Source organism: Vigna angularis, chromosome 1 (genome assembly GCF_016808095.1).
Source record: "Vigna angularis cultivar LongXiaoDou No.4 chromosome 1, ASM1680809v1, whole genome shotgun sequence".
NCBI lineage: Eukaryota > Viridiplantae > Streptophyta > Magnoliopsida > Fabales > Fabaceae > Vigna > Vigna angularis.
The window spans coordinates 2,516,974-2,544,311 of NC_068970.1; the positions used below are offsets into that span (position 1 = coordinate 2,516,974).

Sequence of the window (27,338 nt, forward strand, 5' to 3'; positions counted from 1 at the left end):
TTTTTATATATATAGCTATAAATGTAAGTTCAAATTCTATTGTTTATTATTGAATTTATAATATAACCGGATTTCTAGAGGATAAAATTCGATACTTTAATTATATTGCTGAAAATTTTATATAGGAAGTAAGGAGTACCAATTATTTGTCAATAAGATTAATAAATTATGTTATTAAGGCAAATAATATTATGCCTTAAAAGAATGTTGTAATTTTATTACATTTTTTTTTAATGTCCATCTCTTTAACCTAATTACCATTACCTTTTAACTTAGGCAAATACATTTCATTAAAATGATTGTGTGCTATTCCTGTCAACAAGCCTGAAAATAAAACCATAAAAAATTGAAGATTTAGTGCATAATTAGGAACAAAGTTCCCAAAACACCATTGATGATGTTAGCTTCAAAAAAAGTTTGTATGCACTTTGTTAACAGAGTAAGTGATTTCTGGACGTGTCGATGTGATATATTGAAGGGCTCCAACAATCATGCGATATGCAGTGGGATCATATAGACAGGGGATGAGCCATCTTTGCTGAGACGTGAAAAGGAGATCATGAGAGTCTGTTGAGGTTTGGCATTCAGCATATCAGCTTTTGAAAGAAGATCATGGATGTATTTTATCTGAAGAAAAAATGTAATGGGCGATCTTTTAGCGCATAGTTAGTACGAAGAATGTGAATAGTTAGTACGAAGAATGTGAATAAGGTGTTGAATAACATGCAAATTATTACCCGTATTTATTATATCATCAACATAGATTAACAGAAGCAAGGTAATGTCATTTTGAAAACGAATATGAAAACCAAAAGAATAAAGAGTTGCACTAAGCTTTAGAAACCATGATCTGGGGGCTTGCTTTAAGCCATAGATCACTTTGTTTAATCTACACACAACATTAGAGTTATCAGAGAAACCTGGAGGTTGAGACATGTAGGCAATTTCACAAAGAGAGCCATGAAGAAACGCATTATTAATATCAACTTGGTTGACAAGTCATTTGTGTGGAACAACAAGAGTTAATAGTGTTGGAAGTCCTACATCGACTAGAGATAAGATCAATTCGTAGTTTATAAGTGAGTACAAACCTCACTCTACAAACCGGTTTTATGGGGTTGAGTTAGGCTTAAAGTTCACTTCTAACAAATATAACTCAAATGGTAGCATGCTTGATGACAAGGCTGAAGGTGTCATTGTGATAAAGTCCAAATGTCTGATGAAATCCTTTTGCAACGAGAGGAGCCTTTCATCTTTGCAGAGATCCATCCGCATTGTACTTCTTCTAAAAAACCCATTTACAGCCAATGATTTTAAACAAGAGTCCATATGTGTTGTTTTGGACGAGTGCTTGATATTCAACTTGCATAGGATCATGCCCTTGTGGTTGAGACAAGGCTTCTTTCACTTCGTCAGTTTCGATGTGGATGTCAGTAAGATAAGTATTATAAAGTTTTGGTTTAAAAATACCTGTCTCTGATCGGGTTACTATATGATGTGTGTTAGGCGCGACATGCTGCGAAGAGGACGTTGAACCTGGTGAAGTCTCAGTTGGAGCATTGTTCACAGGAGTATCAGTAGAGGATGAAGTTGGTGATGACATTGACATGATAGGAGAAGTTGCATCGTGATTTGTTGATGCAGCAGTAGTGGTGTTAGGAGAAGAAAAACCGTTATCATCTTGAAACGTAGTCTGAGGCATATGTTTATGAGAAACCACAGTAAGATGGCATATTAATAGTAACTTATTGTGTCGGAAGAAAAGGATTTGAGGCAAGTTTGATTGGAGATTGATTTTCGTTGAAAGCAACTTGCCTGGATATATATCTTTTACCTGAATGGTCAACAGAAATATAACCTTTATATTGTTGATTGTAGCCAAGAAAAATGCATAATGTTGAACGTAAAGTGAGTTTATGTGAGTGATATAGGCGCAACATAGGATAACAAGAGCATCCAAAAGTGCATAAAAAAGGCATAATCTGGTGAAATAATACCGAGAGCTTGCATCTATAGTGAAATCTTTGAAAGGAGTGTGATAAACTGTAGTGAAATCTTTGAAAGGAAATTTATGGGATTCATCTAAAGTACATGAATCACATAAATCACCAATATGTTTACAAGATATATTAAGTATGTAAAACACGATTTACAATGGACGAAGATGCATGCCAGAGTTTGTATACAGAAATTGAAGAGGAAAATGTAGCATTACAAGTGGTGATAGAAGAAGTATTAAGAAGCAAAGGAAAAACATAAGTCATTGCTAAAAAAGCCTTGAAGAATAATCTGTTTGGTGTGCTTTGATTTTACATAGTATCTGTCGACATCGAATTCAAAAGAGACATGATTATCTTGCGCAAATTTGGACACACTGAAAAGATTTTTCATGATAGAAGGAACATAAAGAAGATAATGTAAAATAAGAGGTGACTGTGTGTGTGGAGTAGTGAAACTAGTAGAGCCAATAGAAGAAATTGAGATACATGAACCAGTGCCAAGTTTGATAGAATCTTTACCAGTGTAAGAGCGCTTTTGAGTTATGTTTTAACCTTCGTGAGAGACGTGGTGCGTTGCACCATTATCCTAATACCATAAGGGGTCATGAACAGTTAATGGAGTAGAAGTATACACAAATTTGCATCTTCAGAAGGAGATAATTGTGTAGAATTGGCTGAAACAGAAGAAGAGTATGACTGATCAAATCTGAACCAGAAATCTATGGCACTATGGTCTGGTTTTCCACAAATCTGATACTTTTGTCTAAAGGTGGTAGATGATGAAGATGTGTTTGTAAGTTTGTTGTTCCATCGAGGTTGTCGAAAGGAGTTGTTTGGCTGTCGAAACTTGTTGAAACTATTGGCAAAGAAGTTCTTGTAGTTATTCTTGGAAACAACGTTGGCAAAAGACTATGAAAGATTAGCAGAGGGTCGATAAACAAACCTGTGACGTCCTCCTGGGATAAGAAGAGAGACTCAATATCCTCAAAGGTACAAGGATCCATTCTTGAAATGATTTGGAGGTTACAAAACCATCGTAATCTTCTGATAATCCATAAAGGATGCATTTGATGTGTTCTTTTGTTGATATGGCATGTAACCTTCTGATAATCCATAAAGGATGCATTCGATGTGTTCTTTTGTTGATATAGGAGCACCAGTCGCAGCAGCGAGAGTATCACGACCTTTTTATGTCAAGATTTCCAAACTTGAGTAGAGGGGCGTAACATCTTTTTTATGTCAAGATTTCCAAACTTGAGTAGAGGCGCATAACATCCATGGAAGAAAAAGTTTGTCTTGGCCATGGAAAAAAGATATGCAGAATTGGTCTGTGTTGCAGTAGCATCTTGGGTTAGAAAAAGCGAGAAGGAATGGAAGAAAATCTAAGAAATGCTCTAAAGAAAGACCTTGAATGATGGCATAGAGTTGTTGCTTCCATGGCAAGAAGTTGTTATCATCAAGCTTCAAAGTGATCGGGGTGTTAAACGTATTGGGTTGGAAAAGAGAGTTATCTAGAACACAGGGAGGGATGTGATAGAGGTAGAAGAAGAAATCCTTTAAAAGGAGCCCCAGAAAAATTGTTCTTGATACGATATACCAGAAAATAGAGGAAGAGAACAGAGAACAAAAGGCTTCCTGTTATTATTACTGATACTGATACAAAAGTATTACTATGATATTTCACACTGATACTTATATAATGAAACTTGACATTTTGTAAAAATAAAATAATCATTATTTGATAATATGGTAAAAATAAAATAATTATATAAAATAAAAAATAATATCAAATAAATATTAAAAATATACAAAAATTTGTATTTATCAAAATATTATTCGTCATATCAGACCATATGTGCAAGGCAAGGCACATGCATGTGCAATTATTGGATATTTACGTTATAGTCCAACTCTTTTCTTCGTCTATTCTTGTTAACAAATAAACATAGTCAAGAGATATAGAGAAGGAACACGTCTATCAAAACTATATACTTTTATTGACCAAAGAATTGAGTTGTTTAAATATTTTCTCATCATACATTATTTAGGTATTTCTAAAGTCACCACTATATTCCCACCATTTGAAAGGAGAAAAGATAGATGTAATAGAGTAACACTTGATGAGCTGTTTATTTCTTACATCCGTGACTTTGCCTGCTCCACAGGGGCACTCTGCAATACAATAGTACAAAAGGCATTAGACAGACAAAAATAACGCAAGACGCTGTCGGAGTTATCTATTGGGAAAGTGACATAAGCTATTTTTACAACAATTTCCCAATAAACATTGTTATAAAAGAAAAATCATAAAAAAAATGAAATCAGTTCTTTCCTAGATCAAAATTAACTTATATAAATCAAATAATAAAATAAAATCAATTTTTCCATAAATTAAAATTCAGTCATACATAAATTTTATAAAAAAAAATATTTTGTAATATTTTTTCCAAATTTTAAATGGAAAAATTACAACTATTTTTTTGTTACCTGTGTCTTAAAAATGTCGATGTTCTCCGCTTGTAATTGGAGTAAAACGATAGACCGTAATTTGAATTGAAGCAGGCAGTAATAACATTCATATTTATACACCGTGAACCCCTATTTTGCTTATCTTTATTTTTGTAGTTTCTCAAAAGTGCAACTTTTTGTGTGACAATTATTATTTTAAGCTAGGTTTCGTTATATGTAGGGAGAAAATATAAAAAAGCTAAATATATAATTTAGTATTTATTCATGTTACAAATTTTTATATTGGACTTTATAAGTAAATTTTTATTAAATTGATCATTATACATACAAATATTACAAGTTTCACCCTATCATCGTACATCGGAAGTTAATTCTCTTAAAACAATTTAGTTTGGTCTGTATACGTGCAACAAGTCATTCATTTGGCACATGTTTAGGGACTGCAGTATATGTTTAACCACATCAATAAATAAACTTTTGCAAGTGATTCTACACAAAATTTTCAAGGAACTATATTAAGTGTACACAGTCACGATGTAAGGGAAATAAACAGAGAATGGAATAATCTAGAAAGAAAAACAGGACAGAGAAGGAGAAATTCAGAAGAGAACACGTAATAATTCTTTTTATTCCCCACCTCCTAACAGAAAGGTGCTTTATATAAGCACTACTCCTTACGGCTAATATTCCTTCACATGGGTATAACGGTTTCCCCTAAAAGAGAGACACGTCACTTAGTAACAAAATCCCTAAGATAAATTGGCTGACGGACAACCCTCTTAGGACGATCAATAGAAGCATCTGGAGCATTAGTTGAGCCGTGTTCAGCGTCTGCAGTAGTACTTGGGCTGCCCTCACCTTGTGCATAGTCAATAGGATTAGAGTACTGTAAGGGCCCAATGATTCTTTCATCTCCCTCCGGATGGAGAAGCACCTTGTCCTCAAGGTGGAATTGCTCTTTCATAACTCCCCATGGTTCCCACGTAGCATCTTCTGGTGGAAGACCCCTCCATTGCACCAAGACTAAGTCAGAATCTGGCTTAGTGTTCAGAATAGCTATGGGTTCCAATATGGGCTGATTATCATTGAATTCCAAAGGAAGTTTTGAAGATGTTGTTGGGGGATTTCCTTTGTGTAGTATGAGAAAGCTGACGTGAAAGACATTGTGGATTTTGGCATTTGAAGGGAGCTCTAATTTGTAAGCAACTTGTCCAATCCGTTCCAAGACTTGGAAGGGACCAAAAATCGTTTCTGTAACTTGCCTTGGTAATGACCAACAACTGAAACCTGACGATGAGGGCGAAGACGAACATAAACCCAATCACCAGGTTGGAATTGAAGATCGCGACGGTTGTTGTCTGCCCATCGCTTAATATCTGCTTGTGCCTTTTGGAGGTTGTTGTGGAGTTTACGGATGATGTCAGCTCTAGATTGCAATTCAAACTGAACAGTAGCGTTTGAAGTGTCAGAAGAAAGACCTTGGTCAGAAGAAAGACCTTGGGGAATAGATAGTGGGGGATGGCCATACACGACTTCAAATGGGGTCATCTTGATGGAAGCGTTGATAGTAGTGTTGAAGCACCATTCGGCCCATGGAAGAAATTTGCCCCACAATGATGGCTTGTGATGAACGAAGCAACGAAGATATTGTTGCAGTACCTTGTTAACCACCTCAGTTTGGCCATCGGACTGAGGATGGTAAGCTGTGGACATCCGTAACTTGGTACCACTTAAGCGAAAAAGCTCTCGCCAAAACTGGCTAAGAAACACAGGGTCTCGATCAGAAATTAAGCTCTTGGGAAGGCCGTGCAATTTGCAGATCATGTGCACGAATAAGTCAGCCACTTTGGAGGCTGAGAAAGACCTGGGTAACATGCCAAAGTGTGCAGCCTTTGAGAACCTGTCTACAACAACCAATATTGTAGAATTACTTTGGTATGGAGGAAGGCCCACAATGAAATCCAGGGATAAATCCTCCCAACATTTGGTAGGTGGAGGAATTGGTTGAAGTAGTCCTGCAGGTTTTTGAGCTGGAATCTTAGTTTGTTGACAAATTTCACATTGGGTGACAAATGTGTGAACGTCTTGACGCATTTTGGCCCAAAAGAAATTAGCTGCTAACTTCCCAAAGGTGCGTGCTACACTAGGGTGTCCTGCCAAGGGTGTAGAATGGTACTCATGTAAGATAGTGGGGATGAAAGGGCATGATGAAGGAATCCAGATACGTTGTTTGAACATGATTAACCCATTTGTCAAAGAATATAGAGGAAAGTTAACAGGATTTATTGTGATTCGCTCCTTCAGTGAAAGGAAGTCAGCATTGGTGGACAAATACTGCTTCAGATCAGATAGAAATCCAATTGAGGAATGGATAAAATGAGAAGGCAGTGCTCCTGTTGTGACTGTGAAAGTCTGGATAAAGCATCTGCTGCTGAATTAGACTTCCCTGGGCGATATTGTATCTCAAAGTCGTAGCCCAACAACTTGGAGAGGTAATGTTGTTGATTTGGAGTAAGAACAGTTTGGGAGAGCAACTCTTTGATTGATTTTTGGTCTGTTTGGATAATGAATCTTCGACCAAGTAAGTATTGCCGCCACTTTTGTACAGCTGAGGTAATTGCACATAGTTCCCTAATATAAGTGGATGAGTTTTGCAGCTTCGGGCAAAACTGTTTATTGAAATATGCGATGGGATGTCCGTTTTGAGAGAGAACAGCCCCCATGCCTGACCCGGAGGCATCGGTTTGAACTAGGAACGTGTGATCAAAACGGGGCACTGACAAAACAGGAGCATTCGTCAGTGCCTCTTTCAAATGTTGGAAGGCCTGAGGCACTATCTTGCCAACAAAAATTGTCACGTTTGAGGAGGTCGGTGAGAGCACTAGCGATGGAGGCATAACCCTTCACGAAGCGACGATAGAATCCAGTCAAACCCAAGAAGCCCCGAAGAGACTTGACTGACGTGGGTGTTGGCCAATCAAGAACAGCTTGGATCTTACTAGGGTCTGGCTGCACGCCCTTATTAGAGACTATGTGACCTAGGTAATGTATGGACTCCTTTCCGATTGAACATTTCTCCCCTTTAAGGTGAAAGCTATTCTGGACTAGCAATTGAAAAGTGCACTCCAGATGAGAAATGTGTAAATCCAGTGTTGGGCTATAGACGAGGATGTCGTCAAAGAATACAATGATGAATTGACAAAGATGTGGGCGAAAGAGGTCATTCATGGTGGCCTGAAATGTAGAAGGGGCATTGCACAACCCAAATGGCATGACTCGGAATTCGAAATGGCCATTATGTGTGCGGAAGGCAGTTTTGTCACAATTGCTGGGAAGCATCAAGATTTGGTGGAAACCCGAAAATAGATCCAACTTAGAAAACCAAGCGGCATTACCCAGTTCATCCAATAACTCATCAATGGTTGGAATTGGAAATTTGTCCTTCACAGTGGCGGCAGTGAGGACGCGGTAGTCAACGCAAAAACGCCAAGTCCCGTCTTTCTTCTTGACAAGGAGAACTGGGGAAGAAAAAGGACTTGTACTAGGCTTAATAAAGCCTGAGTCAAGCATCTGTTGCACTTGTTGTTCAATTTCGTGCTTTTGGAAGTGGGGATAACGGTAAGGTCGTACTAAAATTGGTGAAGTATTTGGATGTAGTGTAATACGGTGATCTGTGGGTCTTGAGGGCGGTAAGGTGGTTGGTGGTTGAAAAAGAGAGGAGTATTTGTGGAGGAGGGCTTGAAGGTGGGGGTGATCAGAGGTGGGAGTATGTGTAATAGTGGTGGCGGGGGAAGGAGGGGGTGTGGTTGTGGTGGCAGAGTAAGAGTGGAAGGATGATGAGTATGTAGGCTCGAGTGTGAGTTGGAAAAGAGCCTCAATACTATTTGTTTGTTGTAGTCTCCGTAATTGGTGGACAGAAATTGGGGTCAGAGTTGGGCCAGTTTCTCCTTTCAGTTCCACCAATTGACCTTCCCACATGAATCTCATAAAAGGGCCATTGTAGTCCATCACAAATGGGCTTACTTGAGTCAACCAATGAACCCCTAATACAATGTCAGTACCAGACAATTCTAATGGATACAAATCAATGGAGAATTTTAAAGAGGCCAAATGAAGTTGGGCCTTGGGACAAAAAGTTGAGCAGGGAAGAAAATCACTGTTACCGACCATTACTCTCAAAGGAGTTGAAGTGGGCTCACTCTGGAGCTGAAGGAAATGAGCCACCCTACTTTGTATGAAATTGTGTGTAGCTCCACTATCCACCAAAACTTGGACTTTGTACCCGTTAATGGATCCCGTCAGACGTAGGGTGCGAGGAGCCCATTGACCCGAAAGTGCATGTAGACTAATGAGGCCTGATTCAGGAGAAGGGTCATCTATAACCCGTGGATCTGAGTCTGTTGGTGTATCTAGGTCATCATCTGGTTCGATGGAGACTAGAAGGAGAAATTGAGACTTACAACGATGCCCACGCATATACTGTTCATCGCAGTTGTAGCATAAATTCTTCTCTCTCCTTGCCTGCATTTCTGTCTCTGTTAATCTTTTGATGGGTAGCTTATTGGGGGGTGTGGGTAAGAGTGGTGGTAGTGGTTTTTGGGAGGTAAGTGGTGGTGTGTTGGTTGATGGAGATGGACGGGGGAAACGGTTGAATGGGGGGTTGCTAGAGTGTTTGCCCTCATGCAGCTTGGCAAACGCAATAGCTTGGTTCAGGTCTGACGGTTGGAGGACCGTGACCTCTCGACGAAGGTGGGGTTTGAGGCCCGAGATAAAACAACTCAGATAAAAACTGGTGGGGTAACCAGAGATCCTATTAGAGAGTTTCTCAAACTCAGAGAGGTAGTCTTGCAATGAGTGGGTTTGAGAAAGCTTGCACAGGGTTGCGATAGGATTGTCAAACTTTGAGGGAGCAAATCGGAGTTCAAGCGCTGGGAGGAAAGAGTCCCACGAGGTGAGTAACCCGTTGTTGTGCATCCACTGAAACCAGGCAAGGGCTTTTCCTTCAAGAGAAAAGGAAGCGAGCTGAATGCGTTGCTCAGGGGAGTTTGGTGGAAGGCGAAGAACTGATTGGCTTTGAAGATCCAACCAAGGGGATCCGTTCCATCAAAGGGCGGAAGGTCCAATTTCATCGATCGGTAATGGGTGTTGAGAGGTTTAGGGTTGAGTGAGAGTTGGTTCTCAAGGTGGGATGTACGATTGTCAATGTCCATGAGGGTGTTGGAAAAATTGGCTTGGGCTAGTAAGATTTGTTCTAATTTGCGGTCAAGGGAGGTGAATAGGTCAAGTGAGTCGGCCATGGATGGAGGGAGTAAGACTCAATGAAAGCACCAAATGTAAGGGAAATAAACAAAGAATGGAATAATCTGGAAAGAAAAACAGGACAGAGAAGGAGAAATTCTGAAGAGAACACGTAATAATTCTTTTTATTCCCCACCGCTTAACAGAAAGGTGTTTTATATAAGCACTACTCCTTACAGCTAATATTCCTTCACATGGGTATAACGGTTTCCCCTAAAAGGGAGACACGTCACTTAGTAACAAAATCCCTAAGATAAATTGGCTGACGGACAACCCTCTTAGGACGATCAATAGAAGCATCTCGAGCATTAGTTGGGCCATGTTCAGAGTCTGCAGTAGTACTTGGGCTGCCCTCACCTTGTGCATAGTCAATAGGATTAGAGTACTGTAAGGGCCCAATGATTCTTTCACACGACGAAGAGGGATGGCCAGAACGAATTCTGGAATGTTGTAAACTAAAGCAAAAGGACTAAAATAAGGTGTTGGTTATTTCCTTAAGGGCATAAACTTGAGGCTTGTTTGCTTCACTAAGTGTTTAAAGCAGTTAATAAAGCAAAGGAGTTAACTATAATAGATGATCTTGATTTTCTGGCTACAGATGCAATGTGTTAGTGAATTGCCCTTTAGATAACGAAGTTACCTTAAGTTTCTATCTTGTCTTGAGTTAAAAACAGATCTAATAATGCTGCAACAAAACTATCGTGGGAAAGAACAATTTGCACACAATCCCAGCCTAATGCCAATGACCAAAGAGACATTGGCTAAACGCTCCTGGAATAACAAGTGGTTTTGTATGAAATGAAATGGAAATAAATGAGCATAGTTTTACTCACCAGAGGAATTCCTTTGGCGGCTCTAGCAGCCAAGTACGCACAGGGCTTGAAGAATTCTCCATACAACTCTGACCATTTTTGTAATCTTGAATATATGTACTTCGATCCAAAAGAATCAGCCCAGAATATGATGCCTCCCCTAACGAAATCGACCTCAAAATTTTAGAACAAGTACACAGTTTTTTTTTAAGTGTGCCAAATAAATAATAAGACAAACCTGTAAGGTGGAAACCCCATGCCCATGATAGCAGAAATATCGAGATCTGCTGCTTTGACTGCAATACCTTCATCAAGGACACGACAAGCCTCATTCACCACAGGAAAGAATATCATCTCTATGATATCCTTTTCTTGTAATTTCGCAAGCTGTCCAGGTTCGGATTAAAAACATCAGATCCAATGGAAATTTAAAAACAAATCAAACTTCAAATTTTGTTTCCTTCAGCCAACAAATATGCTATGAATTAGGGAAAGTAGAAAATACCTTAGGATCAACAGAGACTCCAGAAATGCCCCTTGCTTTCTCAATATAGTTCTTCAATTCCGAATCAGGACTAGCCCTGCGTTTATCATCATACAAGTAAAACCCTTTGCGAGTTGTTTCACCTGTTAGAAATGTGTTAAACAAAGATTGTTCATGAATTAGTTCAGTAGAATATGACTGAGCATTTCATTGTTAGTAAATCATTCCACACAGATATCTCATCAAAATTCCAATTGATGCAGTGTTTATCTTTACCAGCTCTCTTATCTTCTTGTAGAAGTGGAATAAGCATTGATTTATAAGTTCGCTCAGGAAAATTCTGAATAAATTGCGAGCCAGTAGCAATTGCCACACCAAATCCAACAAGGTCAACCAATCTGCACAAGTAAATATGTAACAAACCAGGCTCTTCATGAATTGATTAAGAATATAAATATCTTATCCGAGAATTAATACCTGAAAGGCCCCATGGGCATTCCAAATTTGGTGATTACCCTATCAATTTGATAAACATCTGCACCACGTTCAACAAGCAAGAGAGCTACTTGCGTGTACGGGAAGAACATCCGATTAACAGCAAATCCAGTGCAGTTTCCAACTACCACTGGTGTTTTCTTTATCTTTTTTGAAATATCTAGTACGTCAACTATCACTTGGGGAGAGGTCTGCTTTGTACGTACAATTTCCAAAAGTGGCATAATATGTGCAGGACTAAGTAAGCACAAGTCAGAAGTTTAGATCAAAAAGACATTGCAGGGTAAAAAGTAGTTTCCAGATACAAGATACCACCTGAAGAAATGGGCTCCAACAATTCGATCTTTGGATTTGATCTTCTCTCCGATCAAGTTCAAGTCAATTGTGGAAGTGTTACTTGCAAGTATACAATGAGGTGGACAATACTTTTCAAGATCAACAAAGATCTGCTGCTTTAAGGACACATTCTCAATAACAGCCTGTCGAAATATCAAACACCAAAAGTTCATAACTTCCATAACATGCAACCATAACCTTGAGGACGGTAAATAAGGAAATATATTTTTTGGAGTTTCATTATACAACCTCTATGACCATGTCCACATCTCTGAAGCTTTCATAGTTAAGGGAACCGGTTACAAGAGAGATGGCCTTTTCAAAATTTTCCTTGGTCATTTTACCTTTCTTAACACGGCTCTTTAAGTTTGCTGTTCATAGTGGAAAAACATTAAATTAAAACAGGAAAACAGCATCATCTATTCCTTAATTAAAAATGCAGATTGAATAGGGACTGGAGAGAGCCAACTCTTAAGAATCTATTCTCACCTTTAATCCTATTGATACCAGCATCTAAGAATTTCCCATTTATTTCTTTCAAGATGATAGGATAGTTGCTAAGAATTAAAGCTGTTGCTATTCCAGACCCCATTAGTCCTCCACCAAGGATGGCAACCTTCTTGATCTGTCTAGGAACCAGACCACGATCCGTAACCCCAGGTACCTGTCCATGACACAAGGTATCAGGAAATTTGTCTTTGTCGTATTTATACAAAAAAAAAAATAGACCTCGACAGGACAGGATAGTTAATGCAGCTTCAAAACCATTGTCTTTATAAAAAGGATGAATCGAACCTAACTGGACTCCAAAATCAAGGTCACGGAAGGGAGAATTGCCCAAACATTATAAGGAGTATGACTATATTCCTAGATAATGTCTCTCATCTTAACTTTGCCTCATATCAAGCTCTAGGATGATACGTATAGTTTGAAGTTTGCAAGATTGAATATTTGCAAGTGACCCAACATCAAGCCTAACCTAATCCCAAAAGTTAGCTCAAGGTTGGTGGGTTGCCCAAACCTTATTATAGAGAATATGAAACTTTTAAACAATCCAATAAAACCTCTGGCAAGAAAACCCTACTTTCAAATTTAAGATACGTTTCAAGATGAGTTGGAAGGGTGATTGGGAATGACAAAGTAATGCTAGTTTCATTTGACATGAGATGTATCCGAATATAAGTAAGGTTACCGAGCAGTCTTCAGTGAATCAAAGTTTTGAACCCGTAGGGCTTAAGTGGAAGTGTTCAAGAAAAGATAACAAACGATAAGAAAGTGTGTTAAAAGTTAGTTACCAAGGGGGTGAAGGAAAGCACTTAATACTCCATCAAGCATTTGATACTACAAAATGGGCTTAGAGTTGATGTCCTGACGATTGGACTCGATGATGCTTCACTGTCCTTTCTAGTCCACCACTCCATAGATAATTCTTTCTAAGACACCGATAAACAAAATCCAGTACCAATAACCACTTAAGCACTCGGGGAACTTGAAAGGTACCTTTTCCAATGGGGAAGAACCAAATCCCTTGTGTACTCCACTGAACATCCCATACTAATCATTGATTAAAAAATTTGAAAAAGGTCCTTTAGTTCCACACCCAAGGGGTATGGACATAGGAGAGAGAAAAGAGTAGAAGAGTCTTTCTTTTCAAAACATTAACTAAATTAAATACAACATTTAGAAATTAAGGGGATATTTGAAAATCATTTGTTAACGTATATCAACAACCTCTCACCACATCTGAGGCAGAAGCTACTCTCTTTTCAATTATGTCCAAACACTAAATATTTTGACAACATTTAACCTTTCTATTAAAAGTTTAAAGTATGGTATTAAAAATATATAAGCTATTTCTGTCTTAATAGATAGTTTTGTCACTTGAATTGGAAAAGCAAAGGTAAAATTAAGACACAACCCAAACAAACCTTGGTTGTTCCTCTTTGAGCAAAAAATAGGTGAACTAAGCTTTTGCAAGTATCTGACTGCACAAGTTTTTCGAAGGCTTCGGCTTCCTACAAATATTAAACACAATGTCATACATATTTACGTAACAGTAATATGAAGGGGAAAAGGATATACTGGTGTAGACAGATAACAACCTTCCAGAGTCCTGCACGTGGACCAGCCACTATTCCTGCCTCAATAACATCAATGCAAACCAAAGGATGATAGAGGTTAGGAGCCCGCTGTCGGGCCTGAGCTCGTGCAAATTTCAAAATCTCTCTTGCTTCCCCAAGGGGTTCTAATTTGTCGGTCTTATAAAGACTAGCAACCCATGGTCGTCGATGGCCCAATATATCCAAGGCCCACTGGCGTGCAGTGTTTACCAAATCATTAGGTTGCACTAAACCATCTACAAGCCCCAAACTAAAAGCCTCCTTCCCTCTTACTGGTTTTGAAGCCTGGATTTTTTAAGAAGAAAGTGTTAAAAAAGTTAATTGAAAATCACTAGGCAAGCACATTGAAGCCACACCACTAATCTTGAATAATCTCTGTTAAAATGGAAAGTATAATTCCACTCAAAGTGAAAAACTAAACCAAAATATTTGATGATATCTATCCAACAAATTTCAAACATAGAAGTGCAATGCTGTTAGACTGATAACCAACCTTGAGTTTGAATATACCAGTTTTTCAGATACCTTCTTCACATTAAACAGAATAGCAAAGTTATAAAACGGAAGCATAAAATGTAGTATACCAGTATCATCTCAAGTGCCTTTGGCAAACCAACAAGACGAGGAAGCCGCTGTGTTCCTAAGACAATTTAAAATCCAAGTTAGCAATACTAAAGAAAAATATAGTGAGGACAACATTTAGTTACAAGATACTGTTACTCATTGTCTAACTTCTTTTTACAAATTATTCTAGCCCTGTCAAATGTGCGAATTAAGGTATTTAACCAAACTTTTAGTTAGTTCATAACTTCATTAAAAACATGTAAAACTTGATATTCAATCAGCTTTCCTCTGTAGCTCATGTCACTCAACAATGTCCAGTCATGAAGGTTACAAGTATGTTTTCAAAATAAATAATAAAAAAGTTATGTATACAGAATAATTTAATTTGAATTCATACACAAAATACAAGTTAATTTTATAAAAATAGGGAGTACTCAGTTAGTACCTCCAAATCCTGGAATTATTCCAAGCTGAAGTTCAGGTAAGCCTAATTGAGAAGTTGGAGTTGATAACCGAGCATTGCATGCCTATACGAGAAAGAATTGGTAAATTTTACAGAAAAGTAAGAGGAAATGTTTCTTCCTAACTAGTTGATAATGTGTACCATTGCAACTTCTAAACCCCCACCCAAGGCAAGGCCATCAATGGCAGCAACCGATGGTTTCCTAGCCGCTGAAAAATTAAGCGGAAAAAATTAACATATAACTAAATGAAAACAAATAAAAAATAAAGAATTTAAAAAAAGCGAAGTACCTTCAATAGTATCAGTGATGATTTCTACTGATATCAAACCAGGTTTTGGACGCTCTATAAGAGGGGAGGAAAGAGTTAGAAAATTAGGACGCATGTCAATTATTGAAATTTAGAAAGTCACCCAAAATTGTTAAATTACCTTTGGCCTCTTGAATGCCACCAAATGCAGAAATATCAAAACCTCCAGAAAATTTTCCCTTTGCACCTAATGTGACAAGATTCAGTTATAATTATGTGAAGTTGGCCAAAAAATATCTTTGGTGAAGCACGACAACGAGCTTGCTGCTTCATTTTTCTTTTCCCTTTTGTACTTCTCAATTGTAATTAGTGTTTTGGAGTTTGAACATTCTGTGTTTATCAAAATGTCAAAATCATGTCATCAAAGTTAGTCGAGTTGAGTGAGAATGACTATTCTAGATGGTTGAAAGTCAAAACTATTACTAACATTTGTATAACAGCACTTCATTTGATCAGGTACGTGTAATTTGACAGGGATAACTATATCCTAAGTTGTCAGTTGGTCATTGCTAATGAAGGGTGGGGACTTAGGTAAAAGGTTATAGGCTCAATTGGTGGCTATTTATCACCTTATCTTCTTATTCAAAGTTTTGGTTTTACATTGATCCCTTAGAACAAATTACTTCTAAGAAATTTATTTGTTTTACGTTGTCCCTGCCAAATCATGGTTACTTCTTTCAATATCAAATCCTACCTAATTACGGATTCTATCTTGTTATAAATTGAGCAAACTTAAGTGTTGTTCCTTCCCCGCGCCAAGCTTAGAAACTGTTATGGCCAAAAGCAAATCACAATACCTGTAACGACAATTGCCTTGACATCGTTCCTCTTTATCGCCTGGTCAAAACTCTCCTTTAAACCGTGCAATACTAGAGACAAGAAGAGACACAGGGAGACAGATGAGCAACATAAAGCAATAATAAGTAATAGAAAATTTAAAATGATACTTAAAAATATGCACATCGAAACACACATCAAATTTCACAACATGCAGTGGTGTTAATCAGAAAAACGTTGGTTAATTTCACGGAGCAATCCCAAATCCGTTATATAAATATCAAAGCAATGTTCTACTATCACGTGATCGTCAAGATTGGCGAGAAAACACGCAGTCCATACAATCTAGTGTGTGCCTGGGTGATTGCTGGCAAAATTAATCTCAATAAAATTGATTTTGAAGTTATAAGTCAAATTCTTAATCCAGCTTAAAAAGACTGTTCCAAGCTGTTTGAAGTTAAAATCAATTCGTTTTTCAGAATTCATGACTGAAGGCACAACAAATCATGAGAGACTTGAGTTAACTCGCAGTGGAACTAGAAATCAAAGAAGCACTTAAGAGACGATGAAGAAATGGTTTCCGAGCTAAAAGAAGAAGCGAAAGTGTCTACCGTCAAAGGAGAGGGAATTGACGGGAGGATTGACGATGGTGATGACGGCAACCCCGTCGGAGCCAACCTCCATTTGCGCGTGCCCTCTTCTGCTACCCATTGTGCTGTGATGCGATTCCTCTGGTTTTCGATTATTCAGATTTGATATGAAATAACAAGAAGTGTCGTGAACGGAATGACCTGTTAAGTAGGAAAAACTTGGCTCTAATCCAAATAATAAATAAGTACTATATAACAATACATCACATCACACCATCCAGTCTCAACTTCACACCCATCAACTACTCTCTTCTTTTAAGCAAAAAATTCTCACTCAACTTCAGAAATAGCTTTTCTAATTTTACCTTCTAATTTAACTAATTACAAATGGTAGCTTATATTACATTAGTTAATTCCATAATAATTATCTTAATTTATACTCACAATAACTGTTATTTATTTACTAAATTTACTCTGTCAAATTGTTAATTTCCATTAGTGGAGTTTAGAAAAATAATCAATAATTAATGTTTTCTCTATTTTTATAAGATAAATGTAAATATTATTCTATTTTTTCTTTGACTAAATTTTACCATCACTCCTCTGATGTTTGGTTTAGTTGAGAGAAAAATAAGAGAGAGAGTAGAATAAAAAAATGAAAATAAAGGTTATGTACTTCAAAATAAATTAGTACAAAATATAAGTTGTTTTATTTATTATTCATTACAATTAATTGTGATACTTCAAAGATAAAAAAAATTTAACATTTTTTCGAACAACAATAATCTATTACCAAAATATATTTACACTTTTTCATACTCATATTATTAGATTTTTTTAGTTCATGTCATAAACTTTCTTTGGATTTAATAATTTATTTTATCCAACTATTTTTTAGTTTGTTTCAAAATTATATTTTTAATTGTGACATTTTGTTTTAAAAAGCAATAATTTAATATGTTTTTTTTTCAACATCATTAATAAGGAAATATATAAAAAGACAGAATAAATATAAAAAGGAAAGATATAAAATTAAAAAGACAGAATAAATTTTATATCTTTAATTTATTCTGTATTTTATAAATTTCTTTATTATTAATTAACGTTAAAACTATGCCTATTTGATATTAAATTCTATAACATTTCCTTACTTTAATTTTAACTTTTATAGAAGTTAATTTAATAAATACATATACGAGTAATATACTTGTAAAAGTATATCCATTACCTTTCCTTTGATTTTTCAGATACTTTCCAATTTTATACTTTCCGACATACAGACAGGAAAAATCATTTTTTAAAAGATAACTAAATGTAAGATAAAATATATAGCGGGTAAGGACTCGAACAGATAAGATAAAACGCGATTGATATTTTCAAGGTGCACTAAAAATAAAAAAATACTGCCAATAACTATCAAACATTTCAAGAGAATATTAAATTATTATTTACTTATACTTAAAAATAAATTTATAAATTTTGGATCATTTAATTTATAAAATTATAATACTTAGTCATAATTTTGGATTCTATATTTTACGAAATTCTTGATTTTAATATTTAATTTTCTTTATAATTTCATATTTTCAATTTTTTTATAGTTTTTGATAATTTTAATTTTAATTATCAGTAATTTTATTCAATTTTTAGTTTTAGAAAATAGGTTAAATCACTATTAAAATATATATTTAATAAAGCCCTTGTATATTTATTCTTATGATAGAGTAGAAAAATCATTAATTTTATTGTTTTATGTCTAAGCCTATAAAAAGGTTATAGATAATTAACTAAAATTACAAGATGTAATTATGCCTTATTATTATTACTTAAATATACAATTTGTAATGCTTTTGAAAAAAAAAACATAAAGGATGGATTATGTATAAAATTCCAACGGTTACATTTTCTCGTATCCTCTGTGTAAATATAATATAAATAAATAAAATTATAAACAATTTTAAGAATAGTATTATGATGAAAAAGCTATAATATTAACAAGTTGTGTGATTTATTATAAATATAAATATTCATAGAGTAATATTTCTAAAAGATATTATTCATTTTTAATTATCAAAACGTGAATATGATTATTACAAAAATAAAAATATCTTTGTTAATTGATACTTTTTCCGTTGAGAGTTTTGTGAAAATAATTAAAATTATTTATCTATAACACAGATTTCAAAAATTATCTTTGAAGTAAAGTAGTGTTTACAAATATTGATAATTTTCTTACACGTACTCGTTAGATTGATAAAAGGACTTTCAGATGTCAATTGGTTGGATATGGGCTCCCTCAATTTTAGCATGTGGACAATTATTTTTGAGTGTTTCATTTTACATGTCCAATATCTCACACTGTACCTTTAAAAATTTTATTTTTAACTTTATGACATTCTGTACTTCTAACTTTTTCAAAAATTTTATTTATTCTTTTTCTTATTAAAGATATTTTAATAACTATTTTTTTATTTTCTTCTGTTTCTTATTAAAGACACTCTACACCACTTTAAAATTAATTCTAATTTAATTTAAAATTTAAATATTATTTAATATAATTTTGTATTTTAATAATTATTAAAATATAATTTATATTATAATAATAGCTATATTAAAAAATTAAAATAAAATAATAATAATAATATAAAATTTGACTTAATATATTAAATATATTAAATTATATTAAAATATTAAAATAAATTAAATAATTATTAAATTGAAAATAAAAACAAAAATTTGTAAGAACTTGTTATCGAAAATCAGTTTTGTTTTTTATTTAAAATTTAATCAATATTTAATTTAATTAAAATTATAGCATTATTTATTGTATTTTTATATTTTAATAATTATTAAAATATGATTTATATTTTTATAATATTTTTATTAAAAAATAAAACTGATAATAACTAAAATAAAAGTAAAAATAATAAAAATAAAAATTATATTAAAAATCACATTTAATATATTTAAATATATTAAATTATATTAAAATATTAAACTAAATTAAATAATTATTAAAATTTAAATAAAAATCAAAATTTTAGAAAAATTTATTTATGGAATATTCATATCCGATTATAAATTTATCTAACGTGAATATCCGGCTAACGTTTCTAAAATTTTGTTTTTTATTTAAATTTTAATAATTATTTAATTTAATTTAATATTTTAATATAATTTAATATATTTTAATATAATTTAATATATTTAAATATATTAAATGTGATTTTTAATATAATTTTTATTTTTATTATTTTTACTCTTATTTTAGTTATTATTAGTTTTATTTTTTAATAAAAATATTATAAAAATATAAATCATATTTTAATAATTATTAAAATATAAAAGTATAATAAATAATGCTATAATTTTAATTAAATTAAATATTAATTAAATTTTAAATAAAAAACAAAACTGATTTTCGATAACAAGTTTTTAAAAAATTTTGTTTTTATTTTCAATTTAATAATGGTTTAATTTATTTTAATATTTTAATATAATTTAATATATTTGAATATATTAAGTCAAATTTTATATTATTATTATTATTTTATTTTTATTTTTATTTTAATTATTTTATTTTTATTTTTTTAATATAACTATTATTATAATATAAATCATATTTTAATAATTATTAAAATATAAAATTATATTAAATAATATTTAAAGTTTAAATTAAATTAGAATTAATTTTAAGGTAGTGTAGAGTGTCTTTAATAAGAAAGAAAAGAAAATAAAAAAATAGTTATTAAAATGTTTTTAATAAGAAAGAAAATAAATGAAATTTTTAAAAATGTTAAAGGTAGAAGATGTTAGAAGATTAAAAATGAAATTTTTGGAGATACAGAATAAAAGATGTTGGAGGTTAGGATGAAGGACTCATTAATTTTTATAAGCAAGGGATTTCTTACTGCACGTTTTTTTTCTTCGTGCACTCCATAAATTATGAAATCCCACCTCGTCCTCCATTAAAAATTTATTAAAAACCCTAACAGGGGCATTTATCCGTCATCTTCTCCTCCGCTGCCACAAAGGCCACACACGCTGCACCTAACACCAAATCACCGATTCAACTTCTCCTTCATACACTTTGTCCCTGAACTGCCGCCATTTAGTGTTTCAGCTAGTTAACCTCGACAATTTCACACTCTCTCCTTATGACCTACACCATATACTTGTCATCTAAATTCACTACATGGTTAACTCGAGCCTTATTTAAAACTAAGTTCTATTTTAATGACCTACTTAACGGAAGTTCTTAAAATCCTCTATCCCAAAAGCCTTGAGTAGAATGAGTTGGGAACATCCTTAAGATGGGTTTAGTTTTATTTTTCGATCAAAACATTTTTTGTTTCTAGTAATTGAAAGTTTTTAACTTCTACTTCTCACCTTAGTTTGATACACTAAAAAATTACTTAAACTTCCATTAACCTCGTCACCAACCTTGCAATATTTGTGCTATCTTTGGCTTAGACATTGTTAATTCCATTATGTGTAGAACACCACATCATTAAAGTTGTGTTCCTTTTAGAAGATAGATTTGGAGAAGAATGGGTGAATGGATTTGAAGAGATTCGATAATGAATTGATTATTGTTTTTTTGAAAAGATTTGGAAGTGGGTAAAAATGGATTTGAAAGTAAAGTTTGTGAAATTAGTGTAAAATTTGACCAATGTGACAGATAAAATAATTGTTTAATTGATAAAAATTAAAGATTATCAAAATATCCTTAATAGTAAAAATAATATAAAATTATAATTATTAATATTATATATAATTGTAAAAATTATTATAAAAAAATTAACATGAAAAAAATTGTATCATTGTCATTATTATTATTATTATTATTATTATTATTATTATTATTATTATTTTGTGAAGCACAAATACTCTTATTGTTTCAATTACAACATAAAATCAATTGCACCTTGGAAATGTAAATAAGTTGCACGTGGGAAATAATCCATTAGGGATAGTATTGTAAATTACATTTTTCCTCCCGCAAATCTTCTCTCATCAGGGAGATGGGATATTACACTTATCCTCAAATCAGTGCATCAATTCAATTTCAAATCTTTAGAAGCAAACACAATGATTCTTTACAAATTCGTTTTGAACAATCTTCTGAAACAGTAAATCATCTTAAACCAATAGAACCTAAAGTTGTTTCTAAAAGTGAAAGTGACTTGAGTTGCAAGAACTGATAAATATATACTTTTCACCATAAATAAATTTAATAAACAATAATTATTTTCTTAGCTAATTAATTTAATATATATATATATATAAAGAGCATATTCAACATCAAGTAAAATTTGAAGATACAGGAAGAAAAATTGAAGGTCATGAAAAAAGCTCCCATGATCGACTTATATGAGACATAAGATTTAACGTAACAAAATATGAGAGAAAAAGAAAAAAAAAATGTTCAAATAATAAATAAAATAAATTTGATTTGATTTTCATATTTTATAAAATAATTTATTTTAGTATACTTTTTAAAAATTACTTTTTACATCAAATTATTTAAAGAAAAGTTATTTTAAATATATATATATATATATATATATATATATATATTTATATTGTTTCCGTTGAAATGAGACTAGAATTATCGTCGGAAGAATTTTTGTTTCTGTCGAACTTTTTCTTTGTTTCCAATTTTAATAATCGATTGATGTAAGTAGTGACTTGCATCGTTTAAGTCATAATTTTTCTCTCATGATTTTTCTCTATTAACTTTTTGTATTTCAATAACAAGTAAAAGTAAAATTTACTTCGAAATTTATATATAACTATCTTCATTTTTCATTCAATCTCTTGGCATGTATAACTTAACGGTGTTTGGTATTTGTGCATTGGATGTATGGTTGTATTTCAAATCACATTAATATTGAAAGTACAGGACTAAGGCTAGGTAGCTTCTGAAGCAATGTGCCACATCTGTTCGGATGTGGAACCAAACATGGGCGATGCTTGACATGAAGGATAACAAAGAATAACATTATTTAAATTGAGAACAAAAAACTAGTTAAAATAAATGAAAATTCTATAATTGTAGCATAAGAAAATCAAAATTAGATATGTAACACAATCAGTTATAAAAATATGTTTAGTTATATTTCACCACCATACTTAATCATATTGTTTTGCTACTGAACTAATACATTCAATGCCACCTATTCCTGACATTATATATTTTAAATTTTAATTTATTATTGCACACAATATATAAAAATGAAAATCTAGAAAAGTTGCATCTATTATTGTCCACTTATTCTCTAGAATATTTATAACGGAGAAACTATTTGTGAGTTTCTAAACTACTTTATGCATATTGTACGCTTTCATGGCATATTTGAAAACTCTATCCATTTTTACTTTAGTGATAAATTCAATACAAGTTTAAATTTCTCTATAGTTTTCATTCATATTAAAAAATGAAAATATATTTTTCCTTGTAAGAATAATTTATTATAAACGAAAGAGTTTTTTTATAGAAAGATGAATGAGTTTTTATTGGTAGTGTCAAACTTCAACCACAAAATCGTAAAAAGAGTTGTTAATTTTGGAATTAAATTTTAAACACTGCATAAAAAAAGTCATGTATTTTTACCTCTGAATCAATTTATTTTCTTTTAAACAAGTTTTTATTGAATTTGTTTCAATAAAACCGTTAATCACTTTTTAAAATAAAAAATATTTTTTTTTGTTCCTTTTTACACTCATCAACTCCATCCAGCTAAATTCACAGTTTTATAATATTAATTCAATTTAGATTTGGTAAAAAAAAAATGTACAAATCCAACACAACTGAAATTATTTTAATTAGACTGGTTAACGAGTACGAAGTCTAACCTAATTCAACTCCACCTATGTAAAAGGACCTTACCTTCCTTCTTTTTAATGAAAGAAATTCTCCTTCCGAAAATATAATAATTCAAATTTAATGAAATAAATATTTACCCCATAAATTAGCACATATTAAACCACTGAGGTTATTTGAGTCCAATCTTAATTAAACCTGTACGTCATTAAACTTATTTGAATCTAAAATTGACTTAATTTTGGTTCTTTGTACGTGTTCAATGACATTGGGTTAACATGTATGAATAGAGATAAATGATGGATCTTTTCAAGAAGATTTACTAGTATTAATGAGACTTAAGCCTAATTTTTATAAAAAAAATGATTTTTAAATTTAAAATATACAATAAATTTATAATTTGATATTTAATTAGGGTGGTAGCATAGTATACGCGTTCCATGAGCACCTGAGAGGTAGCTAGAAATGTGAAACATTGCATACCTAACTACAAATGTGGCATTCGTACTTACCCCGACAACTTCACAAATGCATGGAAACTTGATCACTGTATTCCATTGTCATTTTGCTTAAAAACAATCACCGCTCTTTCATGCCACAACCCCCAAGGATAATCCACTCACTGTCAATCAATCAATCACCTTCCACTATTAATATTTCAGTTCAGTCTATTAAGAACTGAGTTTAAGCTTAATTAATTACCCTTCTCAAAATCACTTCAGAAATTCACATTGCAAAATGGTTTTGTTGCAAGTATAAGTGCACCATCACTTTCAATGACCATGACCATCCAACCCAATTGCTTCATATACCCATTAAACAATGAGTTTAAGTTTTGATTAACAACGAAGATTAATAGGACTTGCTTGATTTCAGAAAGCAACCATGATAAGATGCCAGAAATACCCTTCCAACTGTCAGCAACTAAAAATGAAATAAAAGACAAAACATGGAAGTGTTTCTGTGTGGGTTCGGTTTCTGAGCAACAGAACGAAAGCATCGCAATGCCACCCCTCATCAGGTCTCAGCGTTGGCACAGCCAGAAGTTGGACCCCAAAAAATAAAAAGCTGAAAGGACATTTTGGCTTCATACTAGGAAGCAAAAAGGACAAGCCCTCTGCTGTCATTAACAAAATAAATAGTGGGTAAAACTGGAATGCGAGTGCAAAAAATTACAATCCTCCCGTTTCTCATCATTTCTTCCTTAAAAAAACCCAACACCACGGTTTCTTGTTTCTTTCCGGTGATGACGTGAACTCGAAGAAGATGAATACGAAGACGACGTCGGCCTCATTGCAGCCAAAGAACACTTCTCTTTCTTAATAGCTTCTTCCTCGTCCCAAAAAATCTGCTTGCATCTGCACTCCACGCTGCAAAATGCCCTGTCCCCTCTACAATGTTCGTGTTTCAACCACACCCCGAAAGAAAAAACAACTTCAATAACATCGATAAACAAACAAAAGATCCAGACATCACAAGATCTGAACCTAGACTAAAAATAACAACACAACAACAAAAGTAAAAGTCTTATTATATCCAACAGACTAAATAATGTAGGTTATATGGATCAAGAAAAAAAGAAACATAAAGAGAGAGAGAAGGGTATGGTGAGTTCTTGTATCTTTTGATTAAAAGGACTCACTTGTACATGTAGATATCTTTCCCTGGCGAGAGTGTCTTCCCACAGAGAAAGCATTGATCTAGAAAAGTGGGGGACTGAAAAGGAGAAGGAGGAAGGGCTGGTTTTCTGTGGGTGGTGGTGGTAGACAGAATGGTGGTTTTGTTAATGACTTGAGGTGTCTTTTTATTGATACAAGGCTTCTGAACTTCGAGCACTACGCTGAGACCAACCATGTTTCATTCTAGGGGTTTTCTTATGTTACTCTTATAATAAATCGTGTATGAAAAATGGCGGAGGAAAGAGCATAATAAATAGAAGGGAAGAAGAAGGATAGAACAGTAGGAAGGGAGAAGAGTGGGTCCCGTACAGCTATAGAGCAGTAAGAAGAGATTTGACTAGTTTGGGTATGGAAATGCCACGTAAGGGTGGATTTTAGTTTGGGAAATATTTTTGGTGAAGGAAGAAAACTGGGTGCGTTTTGTCCTTTTGTGTTAATGTGTTTGGTAGCAGCATTTTGGCTTAGGGTATCCATCATTGATTCTTGGATGGATGAGCTGATCTTTTTGGTAGTAAGGAAAAGAAGGAAAAAGAGAAGAGGGGAATGAATGAGTGAGTGAGTGTCCAGTGACATTTAACTTTTGTGAGAGCTTTTAGTTGAAGCAGTGCATGATTTGTGTGACTGTCTTTGAACTTTGGTGTTCAAGATAAACACTATATCTTAGGGTTTTTCTCTCTGTCTTTTTTAGTACACCCACACAGGGTAATGTGGATCCATGTTTTCTTTATATGATAAGAAAAGTCCAAGTGAGTTGAATGTCAAAGACTTTTTATGATTAGGTATATATAAGTCTTAATCATCATTAACATTTCATTAAGTCTTAGGATATAAGTCTAATCTTTACTCACTCAACTAAATTTGGTTACCCATTTATCCTTTTTCTTCGAATCACTCCAGAGCTTCATAAACAAACTTGTTTAAATGTGATTCAAATTATAATATATTTAAATTTAATAATGCTTTTTTATTTAATGTTTAAAATGAATTTCGTTTTGCTCTTCCTTAATTCATTTAAACATTAAGCTCTAAATTTGAAGACTTGGAATACTTTTCAAAAGTAAATTCTAATTTTTTTAGTTGAAACCTATTTCTAGGGACTTTTTTTAAAATAAATCTCTCACTTGTATAATTAATTAAATATAAATTTAATATAATTAATATTTATATAATTAACTAAATATAAATATAAATAAACTAAATTTTATTAAAAAAATTTAATAAGAATATCGATTTTAATAAAAGTATTTGTAAAAATTTATATAATTTAAATTTTGTTTGAATTTAAAAAATTATAAAATTGTTTAATTTTTAAAATATTTAAAACTAAATTAAAACAAAATAAAAATAAAGAAATTAAATTGAGATTAATGCAACGTTACAATATCATTGTCACACAAAGTCAAATATGACAATTTAAAATAAAATAAAAAAGTAACTTTTTTAAAAAATTATTTAAAATATTTAAAAAAACCACAATTTGACGAATTGACAAGTGACATCTTTCTAATAGTATTAGTACGAAATAACTAGAATGATCCAATTGTTTTGATTTTTAAAAATAAAAATTTAATGAGAACAAAATTTAGTGAAGACTTATTTAAAAGAAAGTGAGAAATAGAACTATATATATGATTAAAAAAATTAAGTTGAGATTTTTTTTAATCCGAGGAATGAAGTCAATTTCCTCTCAAAATTCATAATTTATAGCCTAATTTAATCGGTATTGTATCGCTTATAACGAACTAGTAAATAAAATAGAAATTTGTTAAGGACGATTATATTCTTTTAATAAACAATATATTATAAAGTTACAGTTTAGAATAACAACAATTATAAGTTATAATTTATAACTTATTAACTCATTGCTTCAAGAAAATTAATGAATACCGATTAGTAAATCCTGTATTACTAAGATATAATTGTGTCCTAACTTTAAATCATCTTTAAAAATAAATAATAAATAATTTGAATCTAGTGTAAGAAATGTAAATTAAAAGGTGACATTGTGATTATTTTGAAGGATTCAAATAGTTTTTAATAAAATTTGGCTCCTGTGATTACCTTGCAAAATCTGAAACTTTAATTCATCAATTAATGAAGGTGGAAAGGAAAGAAGA

At 32.8% G+C, this 27,338-nt stretch overlaps 2 protein-coding genes and 1 long non-coding RNA gene across 5 annotated transcripts; all 3 read right to left on the minus strand.

Moving 5' to 3' along the window:
- Positions 1 to 961: 961 nt before the first annotated feature.
- On the minus strand, positions 962 to 3,713 carry LOC108342191 (uncharacterized). 3 transcript variants are annotated; one of them, XR_001833355.2, is made up of 3 exons: positions 3,407 to 3,696; positions 2,520 to 3,328; positions 962 to 1,834 (listed from the first exon to the last, which is right to left on the minus strand). It is a non-coding gene; the product is annotated as an uncharacterized LOC108342191 (long non-coding RNA). The 3 variants fall into 3 exon arrangements; XR_008246510.1 differs by having other exon boundaries at positions 962 to 2,856; positions 2,944 to 3,328; positions 3,407 to 3,693; XR_008246509.1 differs by having other exon boundaries at positions 962 to 3,328; positions 3,407 to 3,713.
- A 263-nt stretch (positions 3,714 to 3,976) lies between these two features.
- LOC108342169 (peroxisomal fatty acid beta-oxidation multifunctional protein MFP2) lies at positions 3,977 to 16,996 on the minus strand. The gene is made up of 18 exons (XM_017579893.2): positions 16,738 to 16,996; positions 16,147 to 16,218; positions 15,471 to 15,536; positions 15,332 to 15,385; positions 15,183 to 15,250; positions 15,024 to 15,105; positions 14,599 to 14,654; positions 13,997 to 14,299; positions 13,823 to 13,909; positions 12,384 to 12,558; positions 12,144 to 12,265; positions 11,874 to 12,037; positions 11,541 to 11,795; positions 11,340 to 11,461; positions 11,085 to 11,206; positions 10,818 to 10,966; positions 10,601 to 10,739; positions 3,977 to 4,172 (listed from the first exon to the last, which is right to left on the minus strand). The coding sequence occupies exons 1-18, from the start codon at positions 16,835 to 16,837 to the stop codon at positions 4,137 to 4,139; spliced, it is 2,172 nt and encodes a 723-aa protein (XP_017435382.1). The 5' UTR covers positions 16,838 to 16,996; the 3' UTR covers positions 3,977 to 4,136.
- Positions 16,997 to 24,394: 7,398 nt separating this feature from the next.
- On the minus strand, positions 24,395 to 25,501 carry LOC108338051 (FCS-Like Zinc finger 15). Its single transcript, XM_017574717.2, has 2 exons — positions 25,185 to 25,501; positions 24,395 to 24,933 (listed from the first exon to the last, which is right to left on the minus strand). Exons 1-2 carry the CDS (start codon positions 25,394 to 25,396, stop codon positions 24,747 to 24,749), a joined length of 399 nt encoding a protein of 132 aa, XP_017430206.1. The 5' UTR covers positions 25,397 to 25,501; the 3' UTR covers positions 24,395 to 24,746.
- Between the last annotated feature and the right edge of the window lie 1,837 nt (positions 25,502 to 27,338).